The 15,255-nt window shown below is 32.3% G+C and overlaps 2 protein-coding genes and 1 long non-coding RNA gene across 3 annotated transcripts; 2 read left to right on the forward strand and 1 right to left on the reverse strand.

The window, feature by feature from the left end:
- Positions 1-2,055: 2,055 nt before the first annotated feature.
- Positions 2,056-4,627, forward strand: LOC114399054 (uncharacterized protein At5g39865-like). Its single transcript, XM_028361155.1, has one exon. It carries the CDS (start codon positions 3,152-3,154, stop codon positions 4,346-4,348), a length of 1,197 nt encoding a protein of 398 aa, XP_028216956.1. The 5' UTR covers positions 2,056-3,151; the 3' UTR covers positions 4,349-4,627.
- A 3,963-nt stretch (positions 4,628-8,590) lies between these two features.
- On the forward strand, positions 8,591-9,791 carry LOC114398486. The gene is made up of 3 exons (XR_003663606.1): positions 8,591-8,936; positions 9,327-9,404; positions 9,540-9,791. It is a non-coding gene; the product is annotated as an uncharacterized LOC114398486 (long non-coding RNA).
- A 1,993-nt stretch (positions 9,792-11,784) lies between these two features.
- LOC114397922 lies at positions 11,785-13,310 on the reverse strand. The gene has a single exon (XM_028359985.1). It carries the CDS (start codon positions 13,071-13,073, stop codon positions 12,195-12,197), a length of 879 nt encoding a protein of 292 aa, XP_028215786.1. The 5' UTR covers positions 13,074-13,310; the 3' UTR covers positions 11,785-12,194.
- Between the last annotated feature and the right edge of the window lie 1,945 nt (positions 13,311-15,255).

Here is a 15,255-nt window from a genome sequence, read left to right on the forward strand (position 1 = left end):
ATTAGTTTTTCTCTATTATTTTCTGTACAACTTTTTAACTTAGTAATTATGGTGGGACTTTCAAATCCTGCTGTTGGGTCAATTTGGGTTAACCAGAACCCGTCTATATTTTTTTAAAAAAAAAAATTGTCTCATTAGTAGTACTATTTTCATTTCATTGTCCAAGTTAGACTAATTGTGGCTGATTTTTGCACCTCATAACCCTTTTCTTTTTAAATTCAATCCTCATCCACCAAATGACCCACGTATTTTGCTCCAAATCCAATGGGTGCTCAATGTGGGCGAGTTACACGGGCTATTACCAAAACCTCCTTTTCAATACAATAAGGTTTGAATTTTCAATAAAAAAGGATAATGATATCACTCATTTAATTAAGAATCAATTCTTTTTCAGATTTAATTATTTTAATTATATATATAATAAAATTATTTTCTTTTATCCATAAGTTATTCAAATAAAATTTAAAATACAAAATTACTTTATATTTTTTTATTTGAATTAAAACAAATTAAATATTAGTAGTTTTGACCTTTTTCATAAATTGACTGTACTTAAAAGAAATACCAACAAACTTACGAAAGGGATTAAAGTTAGAAGTATTAAACTATATTTTAAAATACTTTTTAAAATTATACGTAATTTTTATATAATATTATTAATAATACTTGTTATTATTGTCGTTATCAAAAGAAAATGTAGACAGAATTTTTTTTTGGTACATAAAGGAGGCCAAAAGCTCCTTACTATCAAAAAAACAAAAAGCTAAAATCCCAAACTAAAAATCACTAGAGAAAGAAACAATGGTCCTAACCAGCCATGTTCACTACTTGGTTCGCCAAAGAGTAGCAAGAGTGCTCTCTAACGCATCCTTTATTCAAAAACTAAACCGCAAGAGCAAAATCAGACTCCATTATGATAATTTCATGAATCCCTCTGTCATGAAGAATCTTCAAACCATGGTAAACTGCCCAAAGTTTTGCTTTAACTAAAGAGAAGGATCCCAACTTGTAGGAAAAAGCTAGCACACAAAGGCACCAAAATGGTCTTTTATTATACCACCACAAGATACGTCTTGGCTCTAACAACAGCTCAATCACTTTTTAGCTAGTAAGCTGCCTAAAGGGGGAAGAGACCATTGAATATAGGAGTTATTATGCTGACAACTCAAACTAGGAAGAATGGGAGACCGATTTTGAAAAGTCTTTCCTTATCTCTTGAGATCGAGCAAGGCTCTCCACAACTAATTAGTTTTCAAAATGTATTAAATAGGTTGAAGAAATGCACTTAATAAATTCAAAAAAACTATTTTTTTAAAAGTATGTTAAACATTAAATACATTTTGTGGGCCCTTTATTGTCACCTAGGATTTAAGAACCATGTTTTTTTTCTTTTTTAACTCGGTTGAGAAATTAAGAAAAAAACACTAGAAAGATTTTCACCCATACACCATGAATAAACTATATGAGTGAACCTCATATCATACCTTAATCTAAAATCTTAAGATTCAAATTTATAAATATTATATTCACTTATATGGTATTCAACATTCTAATTCTTATATAAAGTAAGACTTTACTTGATACTTGGACTTCAACAATTTCTTTCTTAAGCGTAAGTCTCTTTCATCATATGATAACTTTTTTTCTCGAGAATCGTATTGAATCATGAACTCTGATATCAATTATTAGGAAATTGTTAAAAAATATCATAAAGATTTTCACTAATAAATCATGAGCAATCATATACATAAACATAATATCACACCTTAATCTAAAATTTTAAGATTCAAATTTATGAGTCTTATTTTTAATTATATGTTATTTAATTTTTTGAGATAAAATTTCACCATAAACTTATACATAAACATAATATTATACCTTAATCTAAAACTTTAAGATTTAAATTTATGGGTCTTATTTTTAATTATATATTATTTAATTTTTGAGGTAAGATTTCACCATAAACTTATACTTCAATATACTTGTTCGCTAAAATTATACTTCAATATACTTGTTCGCTAAAATTGAACATGAGCTTATATATTAATTTTTGTGGATCTTTATTTCCATTCATCATTCAATGTTTTCTTTTTCTTCAATCACAAGGACGCTCCATCTCCTTTCCCACCCACTCAACGTTCCCCCTTGGACCTTCCTCAATCCATTCTTTCTTGCCCCCTCAACCACTCCGCATACCGCCTCCACTCATTCTTCCCAGTGTCAGCGGTGGAGGAGATCTGCATCTCTCACAGCTTGCATGCGGTCATCCACTTCTCGGAAGGCCACATCAATGACAAACGAAGGTGGAGGAGATTTGTCCACAACCACCACAACAACAAATGAGATCCACACCCGCCGACAAGCAACGGTAAAGGAGCTATGCGCACGACCACGATTGTGAAGGACATTTGGATTTTTGCGAGTGATTCTTCCATATTTCTCAATTATTTTTTTTAAAAATTATCACTTGATTTATAATTTTTTAAAATTTGTTATTGGGATGAAATGTTGTGAAAAAATTGTTTTTGATTATGGGTTGGAATTGTATGATCTCTCTTTTCATTTTCTTCAATTTGGATTGTTGTACTGACTTGTTAATTTTTCCTCTTAAATCAATTAAAGGGAGACATTAAAAAAGTATTCTTACATTGTGGAGAATATATGTTTTGCTCTAGTGGTACGTCAAGAATTATTGCACAGAAGAACTTGCTTTAAAAACTAACGATAGAGATGTAGTCTAACAATGTACTCCGTGTGATTTTCAATGCAATCTCAATTCAATCTTATACAATTTTTTTATTTATTAACCAATGCACTAGTTAGCAGAACCCATCTAGAAATTAATTTTAGAGAAATCTACAAATTCTTAGAAATATTTTATCAAAATTAATTTCCAAAATATGTTAAATTTACTCACAAAAATAAATTTCTTTCGAAAATCATATTCTTAAAAAAAAAATACAGAATGCGTAGAAGAGTAGGAGAGTGCAAATAGAAATGGCCAATATTTGAATTTTTGACCGTTGGGGCCCGTTGCAGTCAAGTAACGGTTGGGACAAGGGGGAAAACTCCCAGAGCCGTTGTCTTCCAACTTTTCGTCTTCTCCAATACCTTAAAACTAACAAAACAATAGAGAGAACCTCACTCACTCATGGGCTGCGTCTCCTCAAAACACATCAAGAAAGACCTTAAGCAAGAAGAAGTCATTGCCACCAATGGCGGCAGTTACGTGAACCACGTCGTATCCCTCACTTCCTCCACCTATGGAGCACTCATGTTGGACAAGGAGAAGGAGCAACACCAACTTCAACTCCCCGTCGAAGAATCCAAAACATCTCCACCTCGGATTCGCGAAGAACCCGAAGTTATCAACGCTTGGGAACTCATGGAGGGTCTCGAAGAGGGAGTGCCCATTTCAAACAACCCCATGAAAATCCCCAAGTCCACACCTTTCCTTCGCGGATTCATCTCCACCGACCCAAAACCCAAAACCAAAACCACCCCCTTCAAATTCCTCAACCAACTCGGGTCCCCCAAGAGTCTCAGGAAGTTCACAGGGAAAGAGAACAAAATTGAAGTGCAAGTTCACCACAATGCCGGTGTAAGACGCTTGGATTACAATTTTAGCCCAAAGGGTATTCTCAAACCCTCCAATTTTTGTTCTCCTCTAAACGGGTCCCCGATTCGTGCTCGAAGGAATAGTTTCGGGAGCGACACCAAGCGGAGGAGTCCTAGTCCTCTGTTCGATCCAGAGCTTCTCGCCTCTTACGAAAAGGAACTCTCCCAAGAGGAAGAACAGATCAAGAGAATGGTGTGGGCCACCCCCAAGACCCGAAGAGTCAGAAAATCTTTGGATTCACAAACTTTCATTAAGACGTTTGAGGAAAAATTGCCCCCCGGAGGGGAAAATTGCGTTGTCATTTACACCACCACTCTAAGGGGAATCAGAAAGACGTTTGAGGAGTGCAACAAGGTAAGGTCCATTATCGAGTCCTATTGCGTGCACGTGCTGGAGCGTGACGTGTCAATGGATTCGAGGTTTAAGGAGGAGTTGCGGAAGCTGATGGGGACCGAGCAAGTTAAGGTTCCGGTTGTGTTCGTGAAGGGAAGGTTTGTTGGGGGTGCTGAGGAAGTTGTGAAGTTGGAAGAGGAGGGGAAATTAGGGGTTCTCTTTGAAGGGATTCCTCCCAAGGCTTTGGGGGAGTGTGAAGGGTGTGGTGGTGTGAGGTTTGTGATGTGCGTGGAGTGTAATGGAAGTTGTAAGGTTTTGGATGAGGATCGCAAGAAGACTCTGAGGTGTGGGCAGTGTAATGAGAATGGATTGATTCAGTGTCCTATGTGTCGTTAAGGTTGCTGGAAATGGAGTGTGTGTGGTTTTGTTGGTTTGGGTTTTGGCCTTTTGGGAGGGTTTGTTTCTGCTTGATTTGTGGGAAGAGAGAGAGACAGAACAAGCATGATGCGCGTGTGGTCCGTTGTTAATTTGTCATGTTCCTAGCGTAGGGTTCTAAAGCGTGTTTTAGTTCCCTGTTTGATGCTTGATTCTTTGGCTGTCTTGTATTTTGGGACACTGGTTGTTCCTTCTCTAATCTAATTATAATTTGCTGCACTATCATTAGCTTCATTTTTAGTTCCACACTTGTTACAATTTATTCTTTGCTGTTTCCAAACACGTTTTTCTTACAGGAAATCTTTAGGTATATTTTCGATGTACTGAAAGAATTGGGCCTTGCTATTTGCATCACATGGTAGTTGTCTCAAATCTCAATATCTATCTATATATAACTTGAGGTTGGATTAGGATGCACCATATATATATATATAGCAATCATATATTGTAAATGCTCTAATAAGTTTATGTTATTACCTTAATCTTTTACTTTTAAAAGGCTATTTAAAAAGATCTAATTACCAATGTTTAAAATAATTTTTACTGCCTTAATTAAACTATATATAATTTGTAAATAGCATAATTAATAGAATTAATTGTTTTTATAAATAAAAATAGAAATTATTAGCAATATTTAACGATTATACTTAATAAAAAAATGAATTATATATAATATTTACATTTATTGATACTACTAAATATAATAGTAGTATATGCTTATTTTACAATAAAGGTATAAACTTGAATTTTTCAATTTTTGCATTCTTGAAGTCAAGAAGTTTTCATAAACAAATTAAATTATATAACAAAAATAAGAGAAAAAATAAAATAAATTTTAACTAAAATAACTCATAAAACAGGAATAATATCAAGTGAAAATACAATTAAAATTAATAATAAGAATTGTAACAGTTCATAAAAAAAATGTAGGGGTGAGGGAGAAGCAACCCTTGCTTTGTAACGGTGAGGGAGAAACAAGTTTTATTCTGCCCTTGGGTTGGGGTACAATCAATGACATTATTTGTCTTATGCAATGGACTAAAGTTGTAATGTGGAATCTAGCTACCAAAAAATTCAAGCTCATTCCTCCTGGTTATGCTGAGTCTATAACACCTTACTGCGTTCTTTTGGTTACATATCAAGGATTTGGTTATGATCATGCTACAAATGACTATAAGGTGTTTCAATACTTATCATTTTTTCCTCGACGATCTGATGTGCCAGTGCTACAGTCATGGAAGAATATGTCTCTCCGCCCCTTGTGGGAGATATATAGTTTGAGAAGTAACTCTTTCGAGGAAACTTGATATCGGTATGCCTAGTAACTTGATATCGGTATGCCTGGTAATATTGATGACCAAGCAGGTTCAAGTGTATATGAATGGAATATGTCATTGGGTAATAGTGATAGTGAAACTGAATTCAGTTTGGTGTCATTTGACTTAACAATTAGGTTTTCCTTACAACACCTATGCACTCAGACAGAGATGACATTAAACCATTCATTAGTTTAACAGATGATAGTCACTATTATATGGGTACATACTTGACGATTTTAAATGAGTCTTTTGCTATAATCTTATATTGTGTAGGTACAGCCGAAGTTATCAAAACTGGACCGGACTTGGTGTGGTCTCATTAATGTAAATGCAAGAAATTTTGTTTGTTTTGGTTTCATCCGGTAGGATTTGATGAAATCTGATGACCTAGACTGAGTTGGTCCGATTTAATTAGATCAATTTTTTTTTCAATTCTTATAATATGTTAAATTGTTAATAACTAATTATTAAACGACATATAATATTTTTTATAATATATTTTTTATCTTGATAACAATATATAATAATTAATTGTTATCATATTGATCATGTATAATATTTGTGTATTTTATATATCTTCATCTTATTTATTTATGTTCATTCGATAACTTTTGTATTTAATCCTGAAAATTAAATGTTTCCTTAGTTATTTAATGATAATACCCACAAAAATAATTTATAATAATAAATGATTATATAATATTTATAGGTTGATCATCACAATGAATTTAATTTTAGAATATAAAAATATAAACTGATCGGATTTTATTAGGTATATTATATATTTTTTAATTTTTTAATATATATACTAGGTTAATTGGGTCAATAAGTGACCCATGGATTGAACCTCCTCTAAACCATTGATCCAATGCCTCAACCGAGTGAATGATTGTCGATTTTCATAACATTGGGTACAACTACTTTTCTGATATCAATTTTGGGTGAACTCAAGTGTGAAAGAATCATGGACTAAAACTCTTCAATGTTGGTCCTTACCTTGGGTTGACACTCCTATTGGAGTGAGACTTGAGGAGGGTGATATGCATCCTATCGGAGTGGGGAAGAAGGGCAACATATTCTTCAGAAAGAATGATGGTGAACTAGTCTCGTTTGATTTGAGTAGCCTGAAGATTGAAGAGCTTGGTATCAAAGGAAAGCTTCACTGTTGTCAGACAGTAATCTACAAGGAAAGCTTTCTTCCGATTGCAGAAATAGATAACTAGTTTTTTTTTCTTTGTTTTCACCTTTGAGGTTTATGACTCTGGTTATCAAGATTTTACCTTGTATACTGTGTGACTTGTCAATTACGCATGTCATACTTATTAATAAGTATATGACAAATTAAAAAACTACTTGATCATGTGAATATTGATTTATCAATTTTATTTTGAAGTTTACTCTCTTTCTATTTGCAAATTTTTATTTAATTGTAAGAATGATTTGTTGCCTTTATTTAATGACCTTTAGTTTTACGTAAAAATGGCATAAATTTGGGAAACTTGATAATCCAATGCCCAACATTGAACTTCATCATCTTTTACTATGTTTAATTTTGTACTTCATCAGTATTGAAAAAACCAGCTATGGGAATCCAATGAGATATTATTAGAATTGAACTTCATCCTTTGCAGCAAGCAGCATGCTCATCTGCAGATGGAAAGCAGTTGTTCAAAAACAGCTTTAGACAAGCGAAAGCTTAAGTTACCAGTGGGAAAAATATCGTGAGTAAAGATTGTCATACTGCGAAATTATGTAAAGTAATCAAACCAAGTTGAAACATTTGAACATTGCAGAATCTTTTAATATATAGAGACAGCAATACAGACTGACACCTAACCAACCAACCAACAAGGAGAGATTAATCATTTTGATGAGAAAACTAGTATGTAATTCAGATGAACTAAATGTGATGAATTAAGATAGCGAATAAAAAAAATAATATTATCCATTGGCGGCGGTTCCTGTAAACCATTGGATGCTCCAAAACCAAATACAATGCAATAATAGTGTGTAGCGGTTGCTAGCAATTTATATTTTAAATTGACTGCTATTAAGATTTAGTTGGTGTGTTAATTGACTTCCACTGTTAAAGCATGTTTCGAAACAAATCTTCCTCTATTTTGTTAACCAGTATTTTCCTTTTCAAGGATGGAAGATTGATCATCCAAGTTAAAGTTAAGCGTGTGGTTTAGCTACTCAAGAATGAATCCAAACTTTTGTATGTATAAGTACAAATGTACCAAAAACCTCATATCAGTAGTTAAAAAAATTTATCTGCTTCTATAACTTATGAAAATCTTCTCCAAACTCTTCTTCCCTGCAAGACATCTCTCAACTGTTTTCCAATCCTTCTACTTCTACTAGATAACCTCACTTTTATGTAGGGACCGAAGGAAAAACTTGCAACGGACTTCAGATTAATTTAGAACAGGCAAGTGCATTTCTGGATTAGTTACACCCCCCCCCCCCTCAAAAAAAGGGTAAATTTTGATTTAAATTTCTTTAAATTAGTTTTGTAAGTGCATATTTTGTTTTTATTTGTTTCAGTTATAGATTAACCTAGTCAATAAATGATTCTTATACTTTAAGAGCAAGTCACTTTCAATTTTTCAGTTTTCCTAAAATTAATAAGTGATTAATTTTTGTTTTGCTATATATTGTATTGCTGCTCAGAACAATTTGATTCAGAAAAATCATTATATTTTCTAGAGATTGTATTGTCTCTCTTCTTCTTTATTTATTATATTTTTCTGCTACAAAACTAATAAATTTGAATTACAAGTTATTTGGAACACAAAAACTAGTCCAGACACAAACTAGAATGAGTAAAAGATAATCATAATAACAGCCAATGAACATCATTAAAATCATTACACTTAGTGAAACCTTCGCTTCGACAAAATCGTTTCAGACTAATTCCAAGCCAAACTGTAGATTCTATGCCTTCAAGGGATGTAAGCATGGTGTCCATTAATACGGTTGAAATGTTAAGCTAGCACACTTATTCAGTGAAATTCTGCTTCTGATATCAGTGTGGATATCGGTAGTTGGTTACTCTATTGTTGCCTTTGCCAGGTTAGGCTGGAAACAGTTGGTGCAGAGATGCAGGTTTTAACAAAAGTGAGAAATGGATCTCGCTTCAGGCCGATGGTCAGGTTGTTCTGACTCCTGACAGGGGACAAGAAGCATCTTCACAGATACTGCCTATCAATTTTGATGGACTGGCAAAGGTTTATTAAAAGCTTTCAGCCTTCTCATGATATTGTGTGACTGACTTGCTTTTCATGTACATATTTTCTAGGAGTATTAACCTGAGTGGTTTCTTTTTAAGTTTACTCTTGGTTGCCTCTGGTCTTGCTCGAATTGGAATCAATCTCAACTTGCTACCATTGCTTAGCTAAAACTAGCTGTAAATTTCAGCTATCTATGTGATTTTGATCTTGCTTATGGTGTTATAAATAGAAGATTACATTTGCATGATTCCTTAGAGGCCCTTTGCTTGAATTGTAATTTGTTACTTGCTACATGATTAATACAATCTATATATTATGACTCAATTTTTTTTTTCAATGCAATGTTTGAGTTTGTTTGAACCTTAATCTTGTATGGATTGTTTACAGTCAATCAAGAAGGGAGACACCAATTTTATTGGTCAATACTTGCTCACAGGAAGTGAAACTACTTCTGTATTGCTAGAGGTAATATGAGTTGAGCACAGAAGACAAAATTTATTCCGATAAGCCCCTTTCCATTTTTTTATTGTCATGTCCTTCAGGTTTTTTTTTTTTTTTATAAAAAAAATCTATATTAACAAACCATTTGTTTGAGTGTAGCCTTTTGGGAGTGAGAATAGCAACTCCCAGTAGGAGATTTCGTATTGAAGACTAGTTTGGTTGCGCTGGACAAAGTGAACCGTGCAGGATATAAGGAGGCCCAATTTGTTATTGGCATCTTGGATGTGTGGAATACAAGAGGTCAATTGGAGCAGACATATTACAGCAACGACTACCGGATTATGTATTGTAGGAGATAAAAATCATACTCTGATTTGAACCGATTCTACACGATGTTAGGACATAACATAATGGATGAGTTTCTTCAAACTTAAACAAATAATTTTAAAATAAGTATTTTTTATATAAATATTTTTTAAGAAGAAGATATGATTTCTTTCTTAAAATAAACAAAAAAAATATTTTTTTAAACAGGAATCGTTTAAACAAACATACTAAAAAAAATATATTTATTTTATTAAAATAAACACTTATTTTAACAAATATGTTTAAATAAACTGACTCAATATAATATTGAGTCCAATGCCTTTGGTTTTCAGTCTTGTTAATATAATAATGTTAGTTTTGATTTTTTTGGATTTCATTCATCTTTTTTGATTTAATAGTCTCAACAAAGCGTATAAAAGTAGCCTATTGAACGATTGTATGTGTGAATGCAACGTGTTTCAACCTTAGTTGTTGTTGAAGCTTCTTGTCTTCCCAGTCAAAACCTTCACCGTCTAACCTAACAAAGAAAAATTACAGAAGAAAAAAATGAGAAACCCAAAAGTTTGTTTTATGAAGTGATGGCCGAAAATTAAATTAGCTACAGCTTGCAAACATGATTCAACGGCAAGTTAGGATGGAAAGCGTTGAATCTTTTGTCATTGGGTTTGACATTTTGGCCATTTAAGAGAGGCTTGGTAAGTGTATAATCATTCTCCTTTGACATGTGATCAATGGAAAATCAAAATGGCAAGCCACCCCTCCCTGTCGTCAAGTCCACCTAGTATTAGTAACACGGTCATTCTACCTTAAAGATCAACGCCACGACACGAATTGATGGTAAGATAAGATTGAGGTTCAACTCTGATCTTTCCTTAGTCCTATGTAATATAAAAATCAGTAGACGTATGATGCAATATAAACACTTTGGCGCATTTTGATTCCAAACCGAAATTATGGAATTAATAGGACTTGAAAAATGGTTTTTAAATTTTCTAGCATGTTCCCTTTGCAAACTTCTCCCATAATCTATTGAAATTTAAAATGATTTCTCAAATTAGTTTTCTAAAAGTTAACGTACACTTTATCAATTTCTTGAAAAGGCATAAATATACTTCTCTTTCATAAAAAAAGTGAATCTTATAAGATTTAATTAACCTGTCGCCATAATAGGTGAAAAAGAAAAAAAAAATTAATTTTTTTTTCCCTAATATATATCGATAGTCAGTGTTCTTTAGAGTCGTCAAGCATTATGAATTACTACAAATAATAATAAAAAAGCACTATGAATTACTAATTTGAGATTATACTGAAAGAAGATATATATTGGTAAATATTGTACACTCATAATGCCCTTTATATGATTAACGTAAAGGAAGGCAAGATAGAAAATTAATTAAATTTTAATTACGTTAATTACCATAATGCCCTTTATATGATGACTAATTAAAGAGAACAATTCTTATGTTGTGTACGTGAGCATACAATAAAAATCTCTTTTCGTAATGTATATTGCATAATACATCAAGAAAAATATTATATCCTCTTATTGATGTGTATTTTTATTAATTCTCTAAGTAGTTCATAAAACAAAAATTAAATTATTTACTATTCTAAAAAACATACAATGTATTTAATTTTTAATTTAATTCTAGTAAGTAAAAATATTTACTAGAAGATATTTGAAAAAAAATAAAATTATTTCTTCCATTTCTCTTTACATATCGTTTAATTTGTTCATGCTATGTTAAAATAATTTGTAAATTAATCTATCCTTTTTCTCTTATTTATTATTTGAGTATTTCATTAACTAATATTTCCCCTTTTTATAAAGATATTAAAAGAGAAATAATAATTAACAGTATCATTAAATTTTAAAATAACAGATAAATAAGTAAATTTCCTTTAAAATGAGAGGTAAAGAGAAACAAAACTAGTGTCCTAACCTAAAAATGGTATCTGCGGTTAAAATACGGATATCCTCCAATCCATGCATGATCTTTTAATTCATCAAAACTGTGCATCTGCGCAGCTCTAGTCTCCCTTAATTAACAATATAGAATTCAGAAACAGCAAAACATTAACACCCATGCTTAATAATTTTGCTTAATTGAAAAGGAGAGGGAACCGGCAACGCATGCACCGTTGGACAATTCATACAATTATTGAAACCCAAGAGAGAAAATCAAAATATACATACATCTGCTCAATTCAAAGAAACAAAAACCACTCATGACTCGTGTATATTTACAAGACAAAACTTTGTGGCTACAAAATACACCAGATTCAATCAAGCACAGCACAAAAGGAAAAAGATTTTACTTTCCAAACAGTAACAAGTAAAATTTGTTCAACGCGCCACGTCACTCCCTCTTCCAACGCCTTGGTCCCACGCCAAAAGACTCGCCTTTTTATCTCAATTGCTTACATCCAAGGGCAAAGGGCCCCACTTCGTGTTTGCCCTCGCCGAACGGTTATCTTCATCCAATACTACTGTGCCACGTGTCCTTCGGAATCACCTACTCCCCACGACTCAGACCTTCTCCCAGACGCGAACCGCATCATGCCACCCAAACCGGGCGGTTCGCTCTCCGACACGCTGTTTCGCGAGACTGACTCCTCGAACGACACGTCGTTCAAGCTCGACGTGCTGTGCCGCGCTCTAGAGTAGTTAACGGCACCGCTCTTCGTCTCATGAGTTGAGTCCGCGGCCAGGGGATCGCTTTTCTTCCGGTCCGGTTTCCCTTTTCGGCCGGACCGGAAAATAGAGCGAAAACTCTCGAAAAAACCGGGTTTCTTTCCGCTTCTGCTGTGTTTTTCTTTGGCGTCTGTGTCAGGGGAAGACTTTCGTGAACTTCTCAACTTGCGATTTCGATCGCGCTTGGATCTGACTCTTCCCATGCAAGAGACTTTGGGCGAAGACGGTTCGACGAGTCCTGACTCAGATTTTCCGACCGAAACGCTGCGTTTCGGGAACAGCCTGATGTTACTGGGCTTGTTGTGGTTGCGGCGGTTCTTGACGTCGACGAAGGAGGTTTTCTGCGGCTTAGGTAAGCCAATGATGGTGGAAGCCTTGGACTTGAAATTGAGAGAGAAACGCTGGGAGTTGTTGCTGGAGTTGATGCCAGGGTTTAGGTTTGTTGAATTATTATTACTTGCCTTGGTGGATTCTTTGCGCTCGTAAACGGCGTTGCGGTCCCACCAGTCGTATTCCTCGTCCCTCGAGAGCCAGAAGGACTCCGGCGGAGAATCCGGGTGGGACTCCGGCGGATCCGTGGGGTGGACGTCGTCGGCCAGGGTCTCGCAGGCGATTTTCCGATCGCTGGATCCGCCGGCGCACGCTGAAACCAGTGATTCCACCTGTAGCATCGATCCTAGTTCGAAATGGAAGGGTTATTAAGAGAGAAACAGAGACAGAGACAAAGTAGTGGGAAATTGTTTGAGGATTGTGTTTGTGACTTAGTGGTATGGGGTGGGGGAGGAGGAGGAGGAGAGAGAGAGTATATATAATTTGGAGGGAGAGGTTTCAACTTGCTTACTCACGCTATTTACTAGAGCGGTGCTTTTGTTTAGTTTTGAAGTTGACAAATAAATGCCAACTATTCATGTTCAATTATTTTAGTATTAAAATCATGATAAAACCTATTTTTAAATAGGCCAAATCACCTATTTGTTTTTTTTTGTTCAGTCTATTTATTGTCTTTTAAAAAAATTATTTTAATAATTTATCTTATTTTTTATTCAATTTAATAATTCAATTAATTTAAAATTGATGTCGTCAATTATGAAGCAAAAAAAAAAAAGAAAACTGAAAAAAAATCATTTTTAAGTTATTATTGAAATCAATCTTAAATAACTTAAAGAATTAAATTAAACAAAAATAATAAAATAAATGATCAAATAAGATTTTTAAAAAATAAAAAATTAAACCTAAAAAAACTTTTTAAAAGATAAAAAATCTGAACTAAAAAAATAAAATAAAATAAAACATCTAACCTTTTAAATAAAATTATAATATAAGTACGACTCACACACGAAAAAAATTGTAACCGTACTGTTTTATTATATTTTATTAATGAGGATTTTTTTTTACATTATTATTAACGATAATAGGATATGCAGCGCGTATCATTAAGTAGTTTTAATTTAATCGGTATTTAGAGATCTTAAGTTTAAGAGAAATGTTACTTCTGAAAAAAAGTTTGAAAGATTTAACAACATATTCACTGGCATATTTTGTTTAGAGTAAATTAGTCATGAATCTTATGTATTTTTAGTGAATTGTAGGATACCTCTTTATCATTTTTTATTATTATCACCTTATTGATAAATAGTATTTATCATTAATTTTATTGATAATTAATAATTATAAAAAATTTGGTTGATCATTTTGATGAAATTTTCATTTTCAATATTATCAAAATTTTCATTTTCAATATTTTTTTTAATCTAAGACGTGACCTAAGGAAATCAAACTTAATAATATTTGAATTAAGGGTAAAAATAACACTTGGTGTTATTATTGTATTTGAATAGTAGTTTTTAGGTTTTTTTAAGCAAGGAACCATATAAAAAATGGAAAAAAGTCCATGAAAAAAATATTAATGATTCATATAAATCACTAACCAGTAGATGGCCTGAAAAAATCCAACTATAAAAAAAAATTATTATCATGATTTTTTTGATGAATAAAATAATCCTATGATTTTATTTACAAATAATAAGATTATCAAATGAATTGAAATAATTTATTGATTATGTTTATATTATGTCATCCTTTTACAAAAAGTTTAATTGTTTTTCAGGTACAACATCCGATACTCATTCCTCTAAACATGTTTACCCAAATAAATGAAAATACTATTTTATTTATTTATGGGCAATGTGATTTTGATATGCCATCTTTATACGTAATTATACTCACACCCTTGTGTGTTTTCTTTCAACTACGCATAATATCTTTTCATTAATTTTATTGATATAGAATTTGTATGTATATAGATAAATGTATCGTTATTTTTCTTATACATTATTGATTGTTATATTTATCAAATATAATATATTTATTAACTTTAATGAATATAACGACAATATACGTATATTAAATATATAATTTTTAATTGAATTTATATATTTAAATATTATATTAAATAAAAAGTAATTGTAGCTAAAATTAATGTGTACTTTTATGTATGTGTGTATTAAACAGATATTTCTTATTATTCCTTAAAAAATAATTTATAAAATTTATTTTAGAATAGAAAAATTGAAGTATACATAAGTATTATATATATATATATATACAAGCTGAATTCTAATTTTAATCAGGGTGATAATAAAACAAGTACCATTAAGGTAATATTTAATTAATTATATTAATATAATATTTGTATAAATACATTATATATGATTTATTGAATAAATTATATTTACACTTCCTTGTTTTTTTACAAATTGTGATACCCTCTATTTACATATGGTTGTTAATTAAAGATGTTATAACAAGGTGTACAAAAGTAAGATCAAATAATAGATGAGTATTAGGCACAAT

Source organism: Glycine soja, chromosome 19, assembly GCF_004193775.1.
Source record: "Glycine soja cultivar W05 chromosome 19, ASM419377v2, whole genome shotgun sequence".
NCBI classification, from domain to species: Eukaryota; Viridiplantae; Streptophyta; class Magnoliopsida; order Fabales; family Fabaceae; genus Glycine; species Glycine soja.

Bases quoted from the DNA above. Each gene is read 5' to 3' on its own strand.
- LOC114397922 (XM_028359985.1), bottom strand. From the start codon at position 13,073: ATGCTACAGGTGGAATCACTGGTTTCAGCGTGCGCCGGCGGATCCAGC.
- LOC114399054 (XM_028361155.1), top strand. From the start codon at position 3,152: ATGGGCTGCGTCTCCTCAAAACACATCAAGAAAGACCTTAAGCAAGAA.